Genomic DNA, 16,995 nt, shown 5'->3' with positions numbered 1-16,995 from the left:
ATATGCTTTATATCATGTGACTTCTACCCCCCCCAAAAAAAAATTTAAAGAAGAAGAATATCAAGGATCCTGGGCATCCTAAAAGCAGAAATGGGGACAAATTTATCTTTGCTAATGAAAGAGAAAGGCTTCCCTGATAGCTTCCCTGGTGGCTCAGATGGTAAAGAATCCACCTGCAATGCAGGAGACTTGGGTTTGATCCCTGGGTTGGGAAGATCCCTTGGAAGAGGGCATGGCAACCCAGTCCAGTATTCTGGCCTGGAGAATCCCATGGACTGTATAGTCCATGGGATTGCAAAGAGTCGGACAAGACTGAGCAACTTTTACTTTCAATCACAAGAGAAAAAGATGTAGTTTGTTTAAAAGTATGTTCTACTGTCCTTTAATCTTGAGGAGACTAATACTCAAGAGGAATACAAGTTATCACTGATATTTGTAGCTGGGTAAAGAATTTTTAAAATAAGCTAACTCATTTTGTCTTCCACACAAAATATATTCAAGGCAAAAAGAAAATCATAAAATACAAATGTGCCTTAGGAATAACCAGAATCGGGGACTGGCCTGATGGCACAGTGGCACAGAGCCTGCCTGGTAATGCAGGGGCACGGGTTTGATCCACACGCTGCAAGCGAGCTGAGCCGGCGAGCCACAGCTAGAGTGCTCCCCACTCACCGCAACTAGAGAAAGCCTGCGTGCAGCAACAAACACCCAGAGCAGCCAAAAATAAATATACGATAAATCAAAATTAAAAAAACCCATCATCCCCTGTGGCCCCATCATGCTCAAGGATAATCACTGTTTACTGGGACTCTGGGCCCATGAACCTAGTGTTCTACCAGAGGCAGCAGGATTATGACAAAGCAGGCAAGAGAGAAACATGTTACGTCCTGCAAAGAGGCATACAGCCCCTGTGATGCTTTCATATCATCCTTAACCAATTATTGAAAACAGAAACTTTCTGAGCATCTAATAAATGCTTGTCACAAAAAAGTGAGCTCTTGAATCCAAAGCTTTCTACCCATCATAAACATTTGTGTCTAAGAAAAAAAAAAAAAAAATCCCTGGGGATATCCTACTGCTCTGGCAGAATTCCACTGTGATCAGTTAAATACAAATAAATTGAGAACATCTGGTCTACATTTATTTTAAAGCCCACAAGGGTTTTAAATACAAAGAATGTTTGGCAAAATGTAGTCTTGAGTCTATTGAATGAGAATTTTTTAAAAGGCCAAAAGGTATAGCAGAGCGTGAGACAGAGTAGAGCGACCTTTGTAAATCTAGGGAAGTTTGTCCAAGTTATTTCCTTCTGGTTTCTCTCTGGATTCCCAACACTTTAGCAACGGCATGTGCTTCCAGCTCAAATCTGCGAATTTATGTATGTTTGGGTTTCTGTACCTTGAGATCTGACCAGGTAACCAGGTAGGCACTATGGGTGAATGGAAGACCAAATTTATTTGAATACATAAACATAGGTATGTGTGTATATACATACATTGTTTAGTCGCTAAGTCGTGTCCGACTCTTTTGTGACTCCATAGCCACCAAGGAAGCCTGGACATACACCTATACACACACACAAATACAAATTATACATATATGTGGATCCATAGGTAAACATACATCATTTCAGGATTCTTCAAAACCTATAATAAGCTAATACATGTTTCGACTCTCCGGAGCCTCCAGCATTCTGGTTTTTCTTAGGCTGCTGCACGGGATACACTTGGGCTTCCCTGGGGGCTCAGACGGTAAAGAATCTGCCTGCAATGCAGAAGACCCGGGTTCAATCCCTGGGTCAGGAAGATCCCCTGGAAAAGGGAACAGCAACCCACTCCAGTATTCTTGCCTGGAGAATTCCACGGAGGAGCCGGGCGGGCGACGGTCCATGGGGTCTCAAAGAGTCAGACACGACTGAGCAACTAACACACACGCGTGGACACACCTGGGAGAAATGCTGGACTCTCAGATCCACGTGGGATACAGATGTCTGGGATGCAGGTGAGTCTCACCCCCTGCCATCCTACTCCTTTCATCCAAGGAGCCGTGCAACAGACAAGTATTAAACACCTGCTGTGTGCTTCGCCCAGCATGACATGCCTCCGTTTGCACACTGGACCGAGCATTCTGATCCCACGCTAAAACCAACGCCTTTCCTGTGCATAAAACAAAACCAAAACGCAGACCCACGACGCGAAGCAGCTTGTGCTGGCGAACGTTTCTGTATTTTCTCTTCCCTGGGTTGCCGTGGACTGCCAGAGCAGAAGGCTGGTTTTTTATTTCTTGGCCCCTCTGACTGTTTATCAGCTCAGGTAAAACTAGTGGCCTTCCAGAGCTGCTCTGACCGCTGAAGACAACGAGGTGTGCCTGTCATCCAGGGGAAGGGGACCCCGGGGAGACGGGGTGTTACTGGGGGTCTGGCCTGTTCCCACCTGCGCCACCTGCCCAGGCAAGTTGAACCCCAGAGCAGACATCCACACGGCTCTCCAGCTCTGCCCTCAGCCTGTGATTTAACCAAGGTGAAGGGATTTGGGGGATGCTTGCCTTCCTCCTCCTAATTATCCCCTTGGTGAGAAAATGACAAGAGAGGGGTAGGCTGATCACAGAGTCTCTCCTTCCACAATTATGGTGGGAATCGGGGCCTGCCCGGAGACGCTGCCAACCCTCTACAGAACAGCTGCCCCGGGGGGCAAGGAGGGGGCAGGGCTTGCTACAGGGGGTACAGAGCAACAGAGCCCAGGTAAGCCAGCCGGGGCCACCGCAATCCCACTCCACACAGGAGAGGGACCACGAGCATCAGCCTCGCCCCATGCCATTCCCCACTTGTTCACCTCACCCCCTCACCCCAAAGCCACTCTCCACCCCCCCGACACCTGCTCCGTAGCCTGGTGGCTGACCGCTACGAGCTCTGCGCCCTTTGGTTTCTGATGAGGTCTGCCGATGGGAGCGCCAGCACAAGTTCGGGGGGTTATTTCCCTCCCCCCCTCCGAGCCCCTGGCAGGGGTGCTGTTCTTGCAACCTGTGGGGCAGGCCCTGTCTCGTGACTCTAGCCCTTGCTGCCGCTGTAAGCAGGTCCTTGCATTAAACTCCCTTCAGGTGAACCCCTCTGAGGGCACCATCCACTTCCCGCCAGGACCCCGACCAAAAGACAGGTGGGGGGAGGCCTTCTCTACAAAAAGGCAGTTACTGAACACAATTATAAGCTTTGGGAACCAATGAGAAACGTTCAGTTCAGCCTAGGACTCTGATCTTCATCATCTGAACCTCTAGGAATGAAAGCGATTTTCACTTAAGAGGAGACTGAAAAAAAAAATCAACCTGAGTCCGGCGATCTTGACTCTTCCTGCAGTGAGAAGCCCACCTCTACTTCTTTTAAACAACCAGAACCCTGGGGCAGGAGAGGGAGGGAATTATCCTCGATGGGCCTTTATTCTGTGTCAGGCATTATGTAACTGTTATACACAAACTGTCCCACTTGGGCTGAGTAGTAAGTTGGCAGAGGTAAGTACTACTCTTATGGCCATTTTTCAGATGGGGAGACTGAGTCCTAAAGCTGTTAAGAATCTTGCCCAAGGTCACAACGGCCGAAGGAGGATGCGAACCCAAGCAGTCTGACTCTGTGTGCTTTTAGCAAATACACTGCATGCCTCCTCCTCCAAGGGAAGGCTGGGCCGGGAGATTGAGAGCAAGGAGAGGCGAAGGGAGCCCAGCATGGCCTCAGCTTCTGACGTCCCGTCCATGAGACGCTTCCATCCATGAAATGCTCCCCATGGGGGAGATGGGTGCGTATTTCAGCCGCAGACCAAGAACATCGGTCCCAGAGCATCAACCAGAACTGAGAGAGTGTTGGAGCAAACAAAACGCAATAAACAACTGTGGCTTCTTCAGAAAGAGATCATCATAAACCAGGATTCCTTGCAATATTATCAAATACCAAACCAAATCCTGTCTGAACCTTTTAGTCTGCAAGAGGGATCACTCTCTCCACTTGTAGAAACCCCCAGGAGCACACAGCATGAGGACAATTGTTACCCCAAATTGGAAAACAGATCCAGAGACAAATTCCCAAAGGAGAAGGAGAAACAAATATTGTCGGACAATATTTGGGTAAATTCATCCACAGAGAAACCATCAGTAACTCTATCCCTTTCAAAGGAAGGCAATCCCTGGGGCCAAATGGCCAAAACCCTAAGCACAGGCAATGTCCTTCCAAGGCCGTTGTAAACCCAAGCCACAATACAGAGCTTAGGGACAGGCCGGCAACCTCCACCTGCAAAGTCAGCAAGCGTCCAGCTTACACACCTACCGGAAATGCCATAAATGAGAACATGGGATATTTCAGACTAGTGCACAGCTAACTCAATATTCAGGTGCAAAAGAATAAACAGAACAACAAAATTATCTGCAGCCTGAACACAGCGGCTGCAGCCCGATTCTCATTCCGCTTCACATAATGTTGACTTTTTTCTCCGCTTAAATCTAACCTCCCTTTGCAGAACAGGGGAGGTGCGTAGGTGGTAGGATGAAAGCTTCAGCCTTGCGCACATTACACACCATTCAGTTACCCAAGGGGAAAACAAGCTGACAGGGAACTGCGTTTGTGCAGAACAGTCAGAAAACAGCCCCTTAAGACAGCATGGCAAATGGTTTCCCAGGTGTGAGAACCTGCCAACCAACCAGCCAGTCTGTGTGCCTGTGTTTTTCCCTAATGCAATTCTGAAAGACCGAGGATTCTAGCTTTCACCACTGGATGACTACGCCTGACTTCATTCTGCAAACAAAGCTGCCTGCAGAGATTTGATGAGTGGCAAGCAGTCACCAAAAGTGACTTGCAGAGTCCTCTGGCCGGGGGCTCCGTCTTACCTGTCGAGTCGGCCCTGGAAGCCAGGCCACTCTGCTCCCCAGCACTGACGAGCTGCAGGTCTGTGTACGAGGGGCCAAAACTAGGACTGCTGGTGTCTTCAGAATGCGTGGTCCAGCTGCTCTCAGAAGGCAGGGGGCATCTCCTCAGGGAGTCGAAGGAAGGGCAGGTCCAGCAGGGCATGGTCAGTGATGTGGCTGGGGACGAACGGAAAGCATCCAGGGTAAACAGCTGCACTCTGCTTATCTTTAGCGCTTGTCTGACTTTGATGTTGCTCGGATCCTCTGACATCTCAACAACCATACAAGGCAAGGAAGGACAGGGAGTGTCACTCCTGACACAGACAGGGAACACCAATTGACCGAGACCCCACCAGTGAGTCTGGATAAAAACTGGTGCTATAACTAAGGTCTCAGGAGCCTCAAATCAAAGATTAGCTCTTCAGAGAATATGTGCGATTTTAGGCTCTCCTTGCATTCCTTCATCTTCTTTGTCTTGGAGTCTAGTTGCTTCACAATGTCGTGTTGGGTTCTGCTACAGAGCAGAATGAATCGGCCACACATACACATGTATCCCCCCGCTTTTGGATTTCCCTCTCATTTAGGTCGCCGCAGCGCATTAGGTAGAGTTCCTTGTGCTATCCAGTATGTTCCCCCCGGGTGTCTATTTCATACATTAGGCTCGACTTAGATTTCTAACCTAGGTTGCAGCTTCATTCAGATACAAAGTGCTCGCAGTTTCACCCTTCCCCTTACCTTTCCCTCCATTTTTAGTGGTGCACCAGCAATCTCAAGAAAACTCCCCAACCCGCACTGCAAAATTAGAGCTAGACTGGGTTAAGGGTCAGGAACTTGAATACACATGTATTCGCCTAGGAATGAGATGTGTGTCTGCTTGCCTGGAGTTTGGCTGTAACTGGAGTCTGCAGTCTGTTACAAATACAAATTGAGATCTACCAGGGCTGCTGACCTGCCGGACAATGAAAAACACCTTTAATGGGGAAGTGCACAGGATCCGGCTTTGTCTCTGTAACCCTACACACCGAATTCAGCAGAAACCATTTTGCAGAGGCCCTTTTTTGAGTTTCCTGATGCTAACTTGTTTTTGCTCAATCGCGTGTTACATGGCTCCTCCACGGTGTCTCCTGAGAGGCTCATTGCAAGTTCACTGACAAATACTGAAAGCAAGCGCTGAAAAAACTAAGGACCGGGAAGGAAGAATTAAAAGGAAAGAAACTCAGCTTAATGTCTTTGACTTTCACTGACGTTGTTGAACATATCAACGCTTCACGCCTCCTTATTTCTGAGCAGCCTTTCATGGTGTGGATGTACTACAGGCAGTTGCACCGTTCATCGGCCAAAGGACACCTGGGCTGTTTCCAGTCCTTGGCTCTTATAAATAAAGGTGCTATGAACATTCATGTACAGATTTTTGTATGTACATAAGTTTAAATTTCACCGGGATAAACAACCAAGAGTACAATTTCTTAGCTATATGGTAACTGCATGTTTAGTTTTATAAGAACCTACCGAACAGTTTTCCAAAGATGCTGGACCATTTTACATTCCCATCAGCACACATGAACATCTCCTTATTTTCTTAACAGAGTCTTTGCAAAGCAAAAGTTTTAAAAGTTTTACAAGTCTTTAACCAGCAAGAAAACAATATAGCATCTATAAAAGCAACACAAAATATGAAGCATATGTAGTAATAAATTTAACAAAAGATGGGCAAAGCCCCAGAGGAGATACTTGTAAAGTTAAGAGGCCACAGAGAAGACCTACAATAGATGGAGAGAGATTCTATATTCATAGATTGAAAGAACGGACGATGAAAAGATGTTTGTTGTTGTTGTTTTGGTGCTAAGTCATGACCAACTCTGTATGACCCCATGGACTGCAGCCCCCCAGGCTCCTCTGTCCATGGAGTTTTCCAGGCAAGAATACTGGAGTGGGTTGGCATTTCTTTCTCCAGGGGATCTTCACCACCCAGGGACTGAATCCGTGTCTCCTGCACTGGCCGGTGGATTCTTTACCACTGAGCCATCAGGGAAGCCCTGGTAAAGACACTAATTCTCCCTAAATTGGATTATAGTTTTGTACTCTCAAGCAAAATCCTAGCATGGCCTTTTTTCCCCTTCTAGGAAGCAGAATCACACATTTTAGATATGAATGAAATCAAAATTTTAATAATATAAATGCACTTGTAAATATACGTTAAAATAAAATGATAGAAATAAGAAAAATATGCTACTATAAGGCAAAAATGAAATTAGATTCCTACTCTACACTATACAGAAAAATCAGTTCTAAGTGGGCTGAATGTCAAAGTATGAAAGGCTACATAAGATGTTCTTTAGAGGCATATATTGGGCTGGCCAAAAAGATCCATTACAGCTTATGGAAAATCCAAACGAACATTTTGGCCAACCAAACAGCTTAATGTGGTCATGATTTTGGGGGTAGTGAAAGATTTTCTTTACTGAGACCAAGAAAGCAGCAAGCATAAAAGAAAAATAAACAAATTTCATATCACTAAAATGAAGAACTTCTTTTCATGAAAAGTCACCATGAAGAGTAAAAGGGGGCTTCCCCAAAGACTCAGCAGGTAAAGAATCTGCCTGCGATGCAGGAGACACAGGAGACTCGGGTTCGATCCCTGGGTCAGGAAGATCCCCTGGAGAAGGAAATGGCAACCCACCCCAGTATTCTTGCCTGGAGAATCCCATGGACAGAGGAACCTGGCGGGCTACAGTCCGTGGGGTTGCAAAACAGCCAAACACGACAGAGTGACTAAGCAAACACAAAGAGTAAAGAGACTACCCACAGGGAAGGAGATAAGAATCGGCCACACGTCGTGTCCACAGGGAACTCCTAGAAATCAGCAAGGAAAAGGGAAATACCGTCAAAAAATACTCTCAAAGAGGCATTTTATGAAAAGAAAAAACTAAACGGAAGAAAAAGTAAAGCAAAGGGGGGGGAGAAAAAAGCACTCAACCTCATTCGTAATCTAGGAAATGCAGATTAAAACCACATGAGCTATCATTGCTCTTCACCCTTCCCTTCCTCCCTGCCTCCCTGGGACAAAAATAGTGAAATGTGACCATCCCCATACAGTCCCAGTGGAGCCAAGGCAGCTTTTCTGTGTGGCTGGTAGGAAAGTCAGCTGGAAGCCCCGCAGAAAATGGGCTGCTCTTAAAGTCATCTGATCGAGTGGAAGATAAACACACCCGAGCACAGCAGCTCCCTCAGACATTTTTAAACAAGAGAATCACTTGCACTTGCATGTGTTCACTAGGAGATGTGTGCTCATTGAAAAGACAAAACACGCTCATAGAAACACGTTCCTAATTGCCCCAAAGTAGAATAACTCCAATATCCATCACACAGCACGGGTGAATGAACTGTGGAATATCACTAAGATGGAATGGGCTTCCCTGGTGGCTCAGCTGGTAAAGAATCCACCCACAACGCGGGAGACCTGGGTGGGGAAGATTCCCTGGAGGAGGGCATGGCAACCCGCTCCAGTATTCTGGCCTGGAGAATTCCAAGGACTGCATAGTCCATGAGGTTGCAAAGAGTCGGGCACAACTGAAAGACTTCCACTTTCACTAAGATGGAATACACTGCAATAAACACTATACCTACAGGTAATGAAACCGAAAAACCTCATAAATAAAGTGTAAAAGGAGTTGGCCACAGGATAACACATACAGTATTACTCCATTTACATAAGGTTCACAAACAGATGAAATGCAATTCCATCATTTGAGATGCGTGTGCAGGAAAGCTGTTAAGTAGAGCAGTTATCATAAAACCCAGGAAGAGGATGACAGAGGGAAGTGAATGTCTAGAAAAAGGATGCCGTGATCAGTGGGGAGACAGAGGGCTTCTGAGTGCTGACAGTGTTCTATTTTTTAACCTGGGTGGTGGGCAGGACTGTCATCCTTTGTAATTTACCACACGCTTTAAATATGATCCTTTGTGTTTATTCAGTAGTTAATAAAGCTTATTAAAGCCACATATCAAAAGACTATTCAAGAAAGGAATTTATTTTAACTATTTGTATTTTCACATTAGCTCTTCCATATTTATTTATTTAGCTGCACCAGGTCTTCATTGTGGCATGCGGGTGTTTGAACTCTTAGTTGTGGCATGTGGGATCTACTCCCGTGACTAGGGATCAAACCCATCCCCCCTGCATTGGGAGTGCGGAGTCTTAGCCACTGGACCACTAGGGAAGTCCCCAGATACAGCTTCTTTATGTTTGTTAGCTAAAACTCTCAAATTTCCCTCGAAAGAAAAACTAAGAATAATGAAGCCGGGAGAAGACTCTTGAGAGTCCCCTGGACTGTAAGGAGATCAAACCAGTCAATCCTAAAGGAAATCAACCCTGAATATTCATTGAAAGGACTGATGCTAAAGCCGAAGCTCCAATCCTTTGACCACCTGATGCAAAGAGCCGACACAGTGGAAAAGATTGAGGGCTGGAGGAGAAGAGGCAACAGAAGATGAGACGGTTAGATAGCATCACCAACTCAATGGACATAAATTTGAGCAAACTCCAGGAGACAGTGGAGGACAGAGGAGCCTGGCGTGCTGCAATCCGTGGGGTCACGAAGAGTCAGACACGACTGAGGGACTGAACAACAAAAACCAAAGTAGCTGGGAGAGGCGATGTCTCTACATCCTACCATCTGTTCTCATTTGGTCTCATACACTTTATTTATCAGCCTAGCAAATTTGAATATATCATGGTATTTAGTTTCTGGATTGAATATCCTTAGGCCACAAGATCAGTTGAACAGTGAGAGAAAGTTCTCAGTCTCGAGTTGACTCTTCTCCCAGAGGAAGACCAGACCTCTGACAGCTAGGCCGGTGAGCAGCAGGTTGCTGTCATCACGATGCTTCACATCTGATCCGCAAGGAATACAGAGAAACAAAGACAGAAATCTGCCTTCTCTCCTTTTCTATGGGGTTGTACGTAAGGACTCTGGATCCAGACTGCCTGCTGCGCATTCAGCCCTGTAGCCTGGGGCAAGTGACTCAATACATCTGTTCTTCTGAGTTTTCACCTGTAAAATGGAACAGAAAACAGTGCCCCCCTCATAAACGCATTAGGCTAATACTGACGAAGCACTTGGCAAAATGCTTGGCACAAAGGAAGTACTCCAAAAGGGTGATTAGTCGCTCAGTCCTGTCTGACTCTTTGCGAGCCCATGGACTGTAGCCCGCCAGGCTCCTCTGTCCACGGAATTCTCCAGGCAAGAATACTGGAGTGCATTGCCATTCCCTTCTCCAGGGCATCTTCCCCACCCAGGGATTGAACCCAGGTCTCCCGCATTGCAGGCGGATTCTTTACTGTCTGAGCTACCAGGGAAGCCCCAAACAGGGTTAAGTGGCAGTTGCTACTTCCAGACCTAAACTTTTATCCAAATCCACTTGAAATCTTGACTGAGATCTCTACAAGCTGGAAACTAAGTTCCTCTTCTCCCTTCCACACCAGCTCCCTCTCCCTTTCAGAAGTTCAGAGGGACACCTTGATTCTTCCCACCTTTGGTCCCTCACAGCTTCTGTTAATGCCACCTTCAAAGGACACCTGAAATCCAATCACTTCCCACCGTCTCCAAGCTACCACCCCGATCCCAGACCCCGTCCTCTCCAGGGTCATCCCAGTGGCTGTGCCTGGTCTCCCCACTTCTCCATTTACCCTCCTCCTCTCAGTCTGTTCTCCCCACAGCAGCCCCCCAGTGTGAACAGAATCACCTGTGTGTGCAAGCCTAGGGTGCTCACACCACACCTCGGGTGCAACACCCTCCCACAGCTTTCCTCCTTACCCACAGTCAAGGTCCACGTCCTCACTGTGCCCTTAAAAACCTACGCCATCTGAGACTCCACAATTGCTCTGACTCGCCGTCTTCTCGAACTTCTCCCACATTCATTCCACTTGAATCACACAACACAACCAGGGCCACCTCCTCAGGGTCCCATCACTTGCTGTTCCTTCCTCCTAGAAGACTCCTTCCCTGGTTTCTGCAAGGCTCAGGCCTCACTTCCCTCAAGTCTTCATGCCAAAGATAATGCTCAGAGCCACTCCTGGACCTTCTATTAAGTTCACATCCTCTCTCACTCGACTCCCTTTCTTTGCCTCATTTTCCTCCTCTTCCCACTTAACACATCATCTGACACACATATATCTACTTCTCAATCCAGTTTCTGCTGTGGCTTCTCCAGCAGAATGGATGTTCCACAAGGCAGGACTTCCCACTGTATCCCCAGTGCCTTGAAGAGCGACTGGCCCAAAGTGGCGGCTCAAAGCTCCATTGGTTGAATAAATAATAAACAAGCTATCAGAGCTTCCTTGATGGCTCAGCAGGTAAAGAATCTGCCTTGCAATGCAGAAAATGTGGGAGAGGCGGGTTCGATCCCTGGGTGAGGAACATTTCCTGGAGAAGGGAATGGCAACTCATTTTAGTATTTTTGCCTGGGGGATCCCATGGACAGAGGAGCCTGGTGGGCGACAGTTCATGGAGTCCAAAAGAGTCAGACACAGCTGAACAGGGCACAACAAGTCACCAGCTAAAACAATTAATACAGCAAATACTCTTCTCTCTTTTTATCCCCTGGGATCCTGAGTAGACTGAAATTTCAAATACTTACATACACTTTGATGTCATGTCCTTTATTTATACTTTAATGTTTACTCAGTTCAGTTCAGTCACTCAGTCATGTCGGACTTGTTGCGACGCCATGAACCGCTGCACGCCAGGCCTCCCTGTCCATCACCAACTCCTGGAGTTTACTCAACCTCATGTCCATTGAGTCGGTGATGCCATCCAACCATCTCATCCTCTGTCGTCCCCTTCTCCTCCTGCCCTCAATCTTTCCCAGTATCAGGGTCTTTTCAAATGGGTCAACTCTTCACATGAGGTGGTCAAAGTATTGGAGCTTCAGCTTTAGCACCGGTCCTTCCAATGAACACCCAGGACTGATCTCCTTTAGGATGGACTGGCTGGATCTCCTTGCAGTCCAAGAGTCTTCTCCAACACTACAGTTCAAAAGCATCAATTCTTCAGCGCTCAGTTTTCTTTATAGTCCAACTCTCACATTCATACATGACCACTGGAAAAACCATAGCCTTGACTAGACGGACTTTTGTTGACAAAGTAATATCTCTGCTTTTTAATATGCTGTCTACGTTGGTCATAACTTTCCTTCCAAGGAGTAAGCGTCTTTTAATTTCATGGCTGCAATCACCATCTGCAGTGATTTTGGAGCCCCCCAAAATTAAGTCAGCCACAGTTTCCGGTTTGCCTATCTATCTGCCATGAAGTGATGGGACCAGATGCCATGATCTTAGTTTTCTGAATGGTGAGCTTTAAGCCAACTTTTTCTCTCTCCTCTTTCACTTTCATCAAAAGGCTCTTTAATGTATTAGAGAGTAATATCTTCCGGACTGTTTTTTTTTTCCTGCTTATCATCCGCTGAGATTTGAAGGTGGCCTGGACAGACACGCCAGATCAGGAGAGCCAAGGTTACCCCGGCTAGAGTCTTACACTTTCTGCTTCTAGTTAGAAGTTCACTAACAAGGGCTAAATGATTTCTCCAATGTTATAAACACACTTATCCACGAACACAAAATAAATCTCATTTGACTCTTCATTTGTGGCTTTCTTAGCTCGCGATACAAAGCAGCGGCCCCAGGACGGGTTCAGAGGAGCTTTGGCTCACCCCAGAAGGCTTCGTGGGAAATAGAGTACCCGACTGTTAGGTAACCTCAGCTTGGGCAGGAGAGGAACTGTGTCCAACTTTCTCATAATGCATTCCCAGCACCTAAATATGCTTTGCATGAATGAACTAGTTAATTAACGCATGCTTGGGCAGCTCATTGTGTTCTGCGTCCCACACAGAGGGTGAGGGTGAGATGGGCCACATGGCTCCCTGGGTGAGCTAGAATATTCTCTGGAAGAGGAGAATATTGGGGTTTTAATACAGTATGAACATGTTACGCTAGGTGTATATGTAACATGCATGTGTGTGCATAAATGTCAGCGTATATGTTATGTGTATGTATGTAAATGTATATTACTATGTGTATATATGTAAATGTGTGTTACTATGTGTATTAGTACACGTTATATGTATATGCTATGTCTGTGGATTTTATGTGTACGTATGTGGTAGGTGGATATACGCACTGTGTGCACAACAATGGGAAATCAAACAACTGATAATAACAAAACAAAAAATCACTTTACTGTGATTAACTGAAGAGATCATCCTTCAAGTTCTACCTAACAGCTCATTACCCACATAAACAGGAGTCCTTCTGCAATAGATTTCATCTCCACCTTTCATCTTTTCATTCATTAATCCAGCAAATACAAAGGGGGCACCTATTACGTTCCATGTACCATGTTCTGGGATAAAGAGTAGATGAGACAAAGTCCCTTTTCTCTAGTGGGAAAAAGAGACAGTAGACAAATAAGCACACAGCCTAATTTCAGGTATCACCTCTTCATTCATTAATCCAGCAAATACAAAGGGGGCACCTACTATGTTCCATGGACCATATTCTGGCATAAAGAGTAGATGAGACAAAGTCCCTTTTCTCTAGTGGGGAAGACAGACAGTGAACACATAAGCACACAGCCCAATTTCAGGCAGAGACACTTAAGGGCCTTCCCTGGTGGTCCAGGGGTTAAGAATCCGCCTGCCAAGGCAGGGGACATGGGTTCGATCCCTGGTCTGGGAAGTTCCCTCATGCTCTGGGGCAACTAAGCCCATGTGCCACAGCTTCTGAAGCCTTGAGCTGGTCTCCACAGCACGAGAGCCCCCCGCCAGGAGAAGCCCGCACGACGACGGGGCACGGCCAATAAAGGCACAAATACAAATTTAAAGAAACGCAAACGAGGGCCTCAGTTAAAAAAAAAGGATGAAGACGCAGAGAGCAGCTGGAGGGCGCGGTGCGAGCAGAGATGGGGAGAACGTGTAGGGGGAGAGCTTCAAAGGCTGAGGGAGCCGCAGGAGTGGAAAGGCACCGGGGAGCGGCGGGAGAGGCGGCAACCAGAGCAGAGCCAGCCCTGTGGGGACGGGCCCTGCCCGTCTCATTCCTGAGAGCATCCTGGGTCCGAGGTGGAGTCCAGGAAGCTCACCAATTACCTTTACAAGCAGAGAAGAACCATGCAGGGTATTAAAGAAAGCAAGACCCCCTGGGTCCAGAAGAGGAAACATGCAAGCCTTATGGGGCACCTGGCCTCCATATTCACCAAATGGCTGGGATCTTACCCCACCCCTGCCCACCACTCACCCCCAGCAGGCAGAGCGAACAACCTCACAGAACTGACCGCTGGGCGCCTCTTCTTCAGGCCTCTCAGCTGTCACCCTCTTACATGGCTGACATCATCTCTGGTCCTCCCCCAAACAAGTGGGTCTTTCTCTGGACAGAAAGACTTAGCTTCCCCCCCACCCTCCCAGACACAATGGGAAGGCCTCAGTCCAAGCTCTGAGGGAAGACATTTGAAGGACAGGGGAAATGAAGGTTCCGGAAATCAAGATTTTTTTTTTTTCCATGTTTGTAATTATGCATATCCCGCAGGATCCGCATAATGGGTCCAATTCAGCCTCGGCCTTGGCCTTGCCACAAATCGCTGTGTCCCTGGGAGAAGGTCAGTGCACAGAACGATGAGTGAACAGGAAGCTTCCTGCGGATAATAACGCCTTAATTTTTTTTTTTTTTTTAAATTTCGGGGGTGAACTTTGCTCTTTCAACTTGCCTGCATGCATTTGCAAACATATTCTAAGCACACCCACACACTTGAAAATGCACACTGGCATTGTCTCTGAGACAATCTTTGTAACAATTTTAGGTGACAGCAAAGCTGACCTCTACATTTTTCCTGGTGTGTGGCAGAATTTAGAAGTCTGAGGAGGCAAAACACTAAGTTAGGAAAACTGTGCAACTAACCCACCTCGGAAACACTACTGCTAAAGCACAACATGGGAATAAAACACACGCAGGTGTAGATCCATTTTCAGGAATATTTTTTTGAGAGAAAAACATAAACATTCAATTTTGCTTTGAACACATCCATCAGAAAAAGAAAAAAAAGCACCTTGGTTCCTCTCATGGTTTAACAAAATATCTATGCACTTACTACAGAGTTCAGCAAATGAGTTTTCAGTTAAGTCTCTTTTTTGACAATTTTCACCATGTAATTCAGACTGATCACACAGCATTTTCAAACCAGAACAATATTTCCAACATGTGAACAGTATTCCTATGCTAATTTAAGTCCAAAGTGTAAGTGTTTGACATTCAGTTCAGTTCAGTCCCTCAGTCGTGTCCGACTCCCTGTCCATTACCAACTCCTGGGATTTACCCAGCATCAGGGTCTTTTCCAATGAGTCAGTCCAAGGGATTCCCAAGAGTCTTCTCCAACACCACAGTTCAAAAGCATCAATTCTTCAGCACTCAGCTTTCTTTATGGTCCAACTCTCACATCCAAACATGACTACTGGACATTAAATATTCTAATAAAAAACCTAAAAAGAATATATTGAAAGTGAAAGAGGAGAGTGAGAAAGTTGGCTTAAAGCTTAACATTTAGAAAACTAAGATAATGGCATCCAGTCCCATCACTTCATGGCAAATAGATGGGGAAACAATGGAAATAGGGAGAGACTTTATTTTGGGGGGCTCCAAAATCACTGCAGATGTTGACTGCAGCCATGAAATTAAAAGATGCTTTCTCCTTGAAAGAAAAGTTATGACCAATCTAAACAGCATATTAAAAAGCAGAGACATTACTTTGCCAACAAAGGTCCGTCTAGTCAAGGCTATGGTTTTTCCAGTGGTCATGTACGGATGTGAGAGTTGGACTGTGAAGAAAGCTGAGCGCTGAAGAATTGATGCTTTTGAACTGTGGTTTTGGAGAAGACTCTTGAGAGTCCCTTAGACTGCAAGGAGATCCAGCCAGTCCATCCTAAAGGAGATCAGTCCTGGGTGTTCATTGGAAGGACTGATGTTGAAGCTGAAACTCCAATACTTTGGTCAGCTGATGTGAAGAGCTGACTCATTGGAAAAGACCCTGATGCTGGGAAAGATTAAGGGCAGGAGGAGAAGGGGACGACAGAGAATGAGATGGTTGGATGGCATCACCAACTCAATGGACATGAGTTTGGGTAAACTCTGGGAGTTGATGATGGACAGGGAGGCCTGGTGTGCTGTAGTCCATGGGGTCACAAAGAGTCAGACATGAGTGAGCAACTGAACTGAACTGAACTGAAAGAGAATATTTGGGCTTCCAGGTGGCCCAGGGATAAAGAAGTGAAGTAAAAGTTGCTCAGTCATGTCTGAATCTTTGCAACCCCACGGACTATACAGTTCATGGAATTCTCTAGGCCAGAATACTGCAGCGGGTAGCCTTTCCCCTCTCCAGGGATCTTCCCAACCCAGGGACTGAACCCAGGTCTTCTGCATTGCAGGTAGATGATTCTTTACCAGCTGAGCCACAAGGGAAGCGAAAGAATGCCCCTGCAAAAGCAGAAGATGCAGGAGACTTGGGTTCATTGCCTGGGTCAGGAAGATCCCCTGGAAGAGAAAATGACAACCCACTACATGTTCTTGCCTGGATAAGCCTGTGAGACAGAGGAGCCTGGTGGGCTACAGTCCGTGTGGTCACAAAGAGTAGGACACAACTGAGAATATACTCACTGACACACACACACACACACACACACACACACACACATATACACAAAGAGAATATTTATCAACATGACTTGAGCCAAACTGATCTTAAGTCAGATATGTGAATTTCACATTTGGCCTTCACCAAATTTCACGGGTTTTAACAGAGGAAACAACTTTTACAAAATATTCAAGAGGCATGATTTTATATGCCCTTTCATTCCTAGCATCATCAGGTCCAAAGAACTGGTGCCCATTCTTTCCTATATATGTGTTTATAGAAAGGTTCTGTCATTCAACTGATTTTATTCATATTTTTCTGAAAAAGATCACATAGCCCCTTTTTCCCAGACCAACCATGATGGCACTTACTTCACATTTGCCCTAGTTGAAGTCCAAAAGAAAGTTGTCTCCTTGATCGATTTAAGCATTTCTGGACGTGTTTT

At 46.2% G+C, this 16,995-nt stretch overlaps 1 protein-coding gene across 8 annotated transcripts in view; it reads right to left on the bottom strand.

The window, feature by feature from the left end:
- STON2 (stonin 2) overlaps positions 1 to 16,995 on the bottom strand; it is a 159,662-nt gene that overhangs the window by 92,204 nt on the left and 50,463 nt on the right. For 7 of the 8 annotated variants that reach the window (XM_043919645.1, XM_043919639.1, XM_043919638.1 and 4 more), the window contains one exon: positions 4,861 to 5,055. The exons of the other annotated variant lie outside the window; for it this stretch is intronic. In XM_043919645.1, coding sequence (XP_043775580.1) covers positions 4,861 to 5,041 — 181 coding nt within the window. In that variant the 5' untranslated portion in view covers positions 5,042 to 5,055. The remainder of the gene's footprint in view (positions 1 to 4,860; positions 5,056 to 16,995) is intronic. 8 annotated transcript variants of the gene reach the window in all.

This window comes from Cervus elaphus, chromosome 12 (genome assembly GCF_910594005.1).
Source record: "Cervus elaphus chromosome 12, mCerEla1.1, whole genome shotgun sequence".
Classification (NCBI taxonomy): domain Eukaryota; kingdom Metazoa; phylum Chordata; class Mammalia; order Artiodactyla; family Cervidae; genus Cervus; species Cervus elaphus.
The sequence above is the reverse complement of the archived record's forward strand: the minus strand, read 5'-3'. Positions and strand labels throughout refer to the sequence as shown.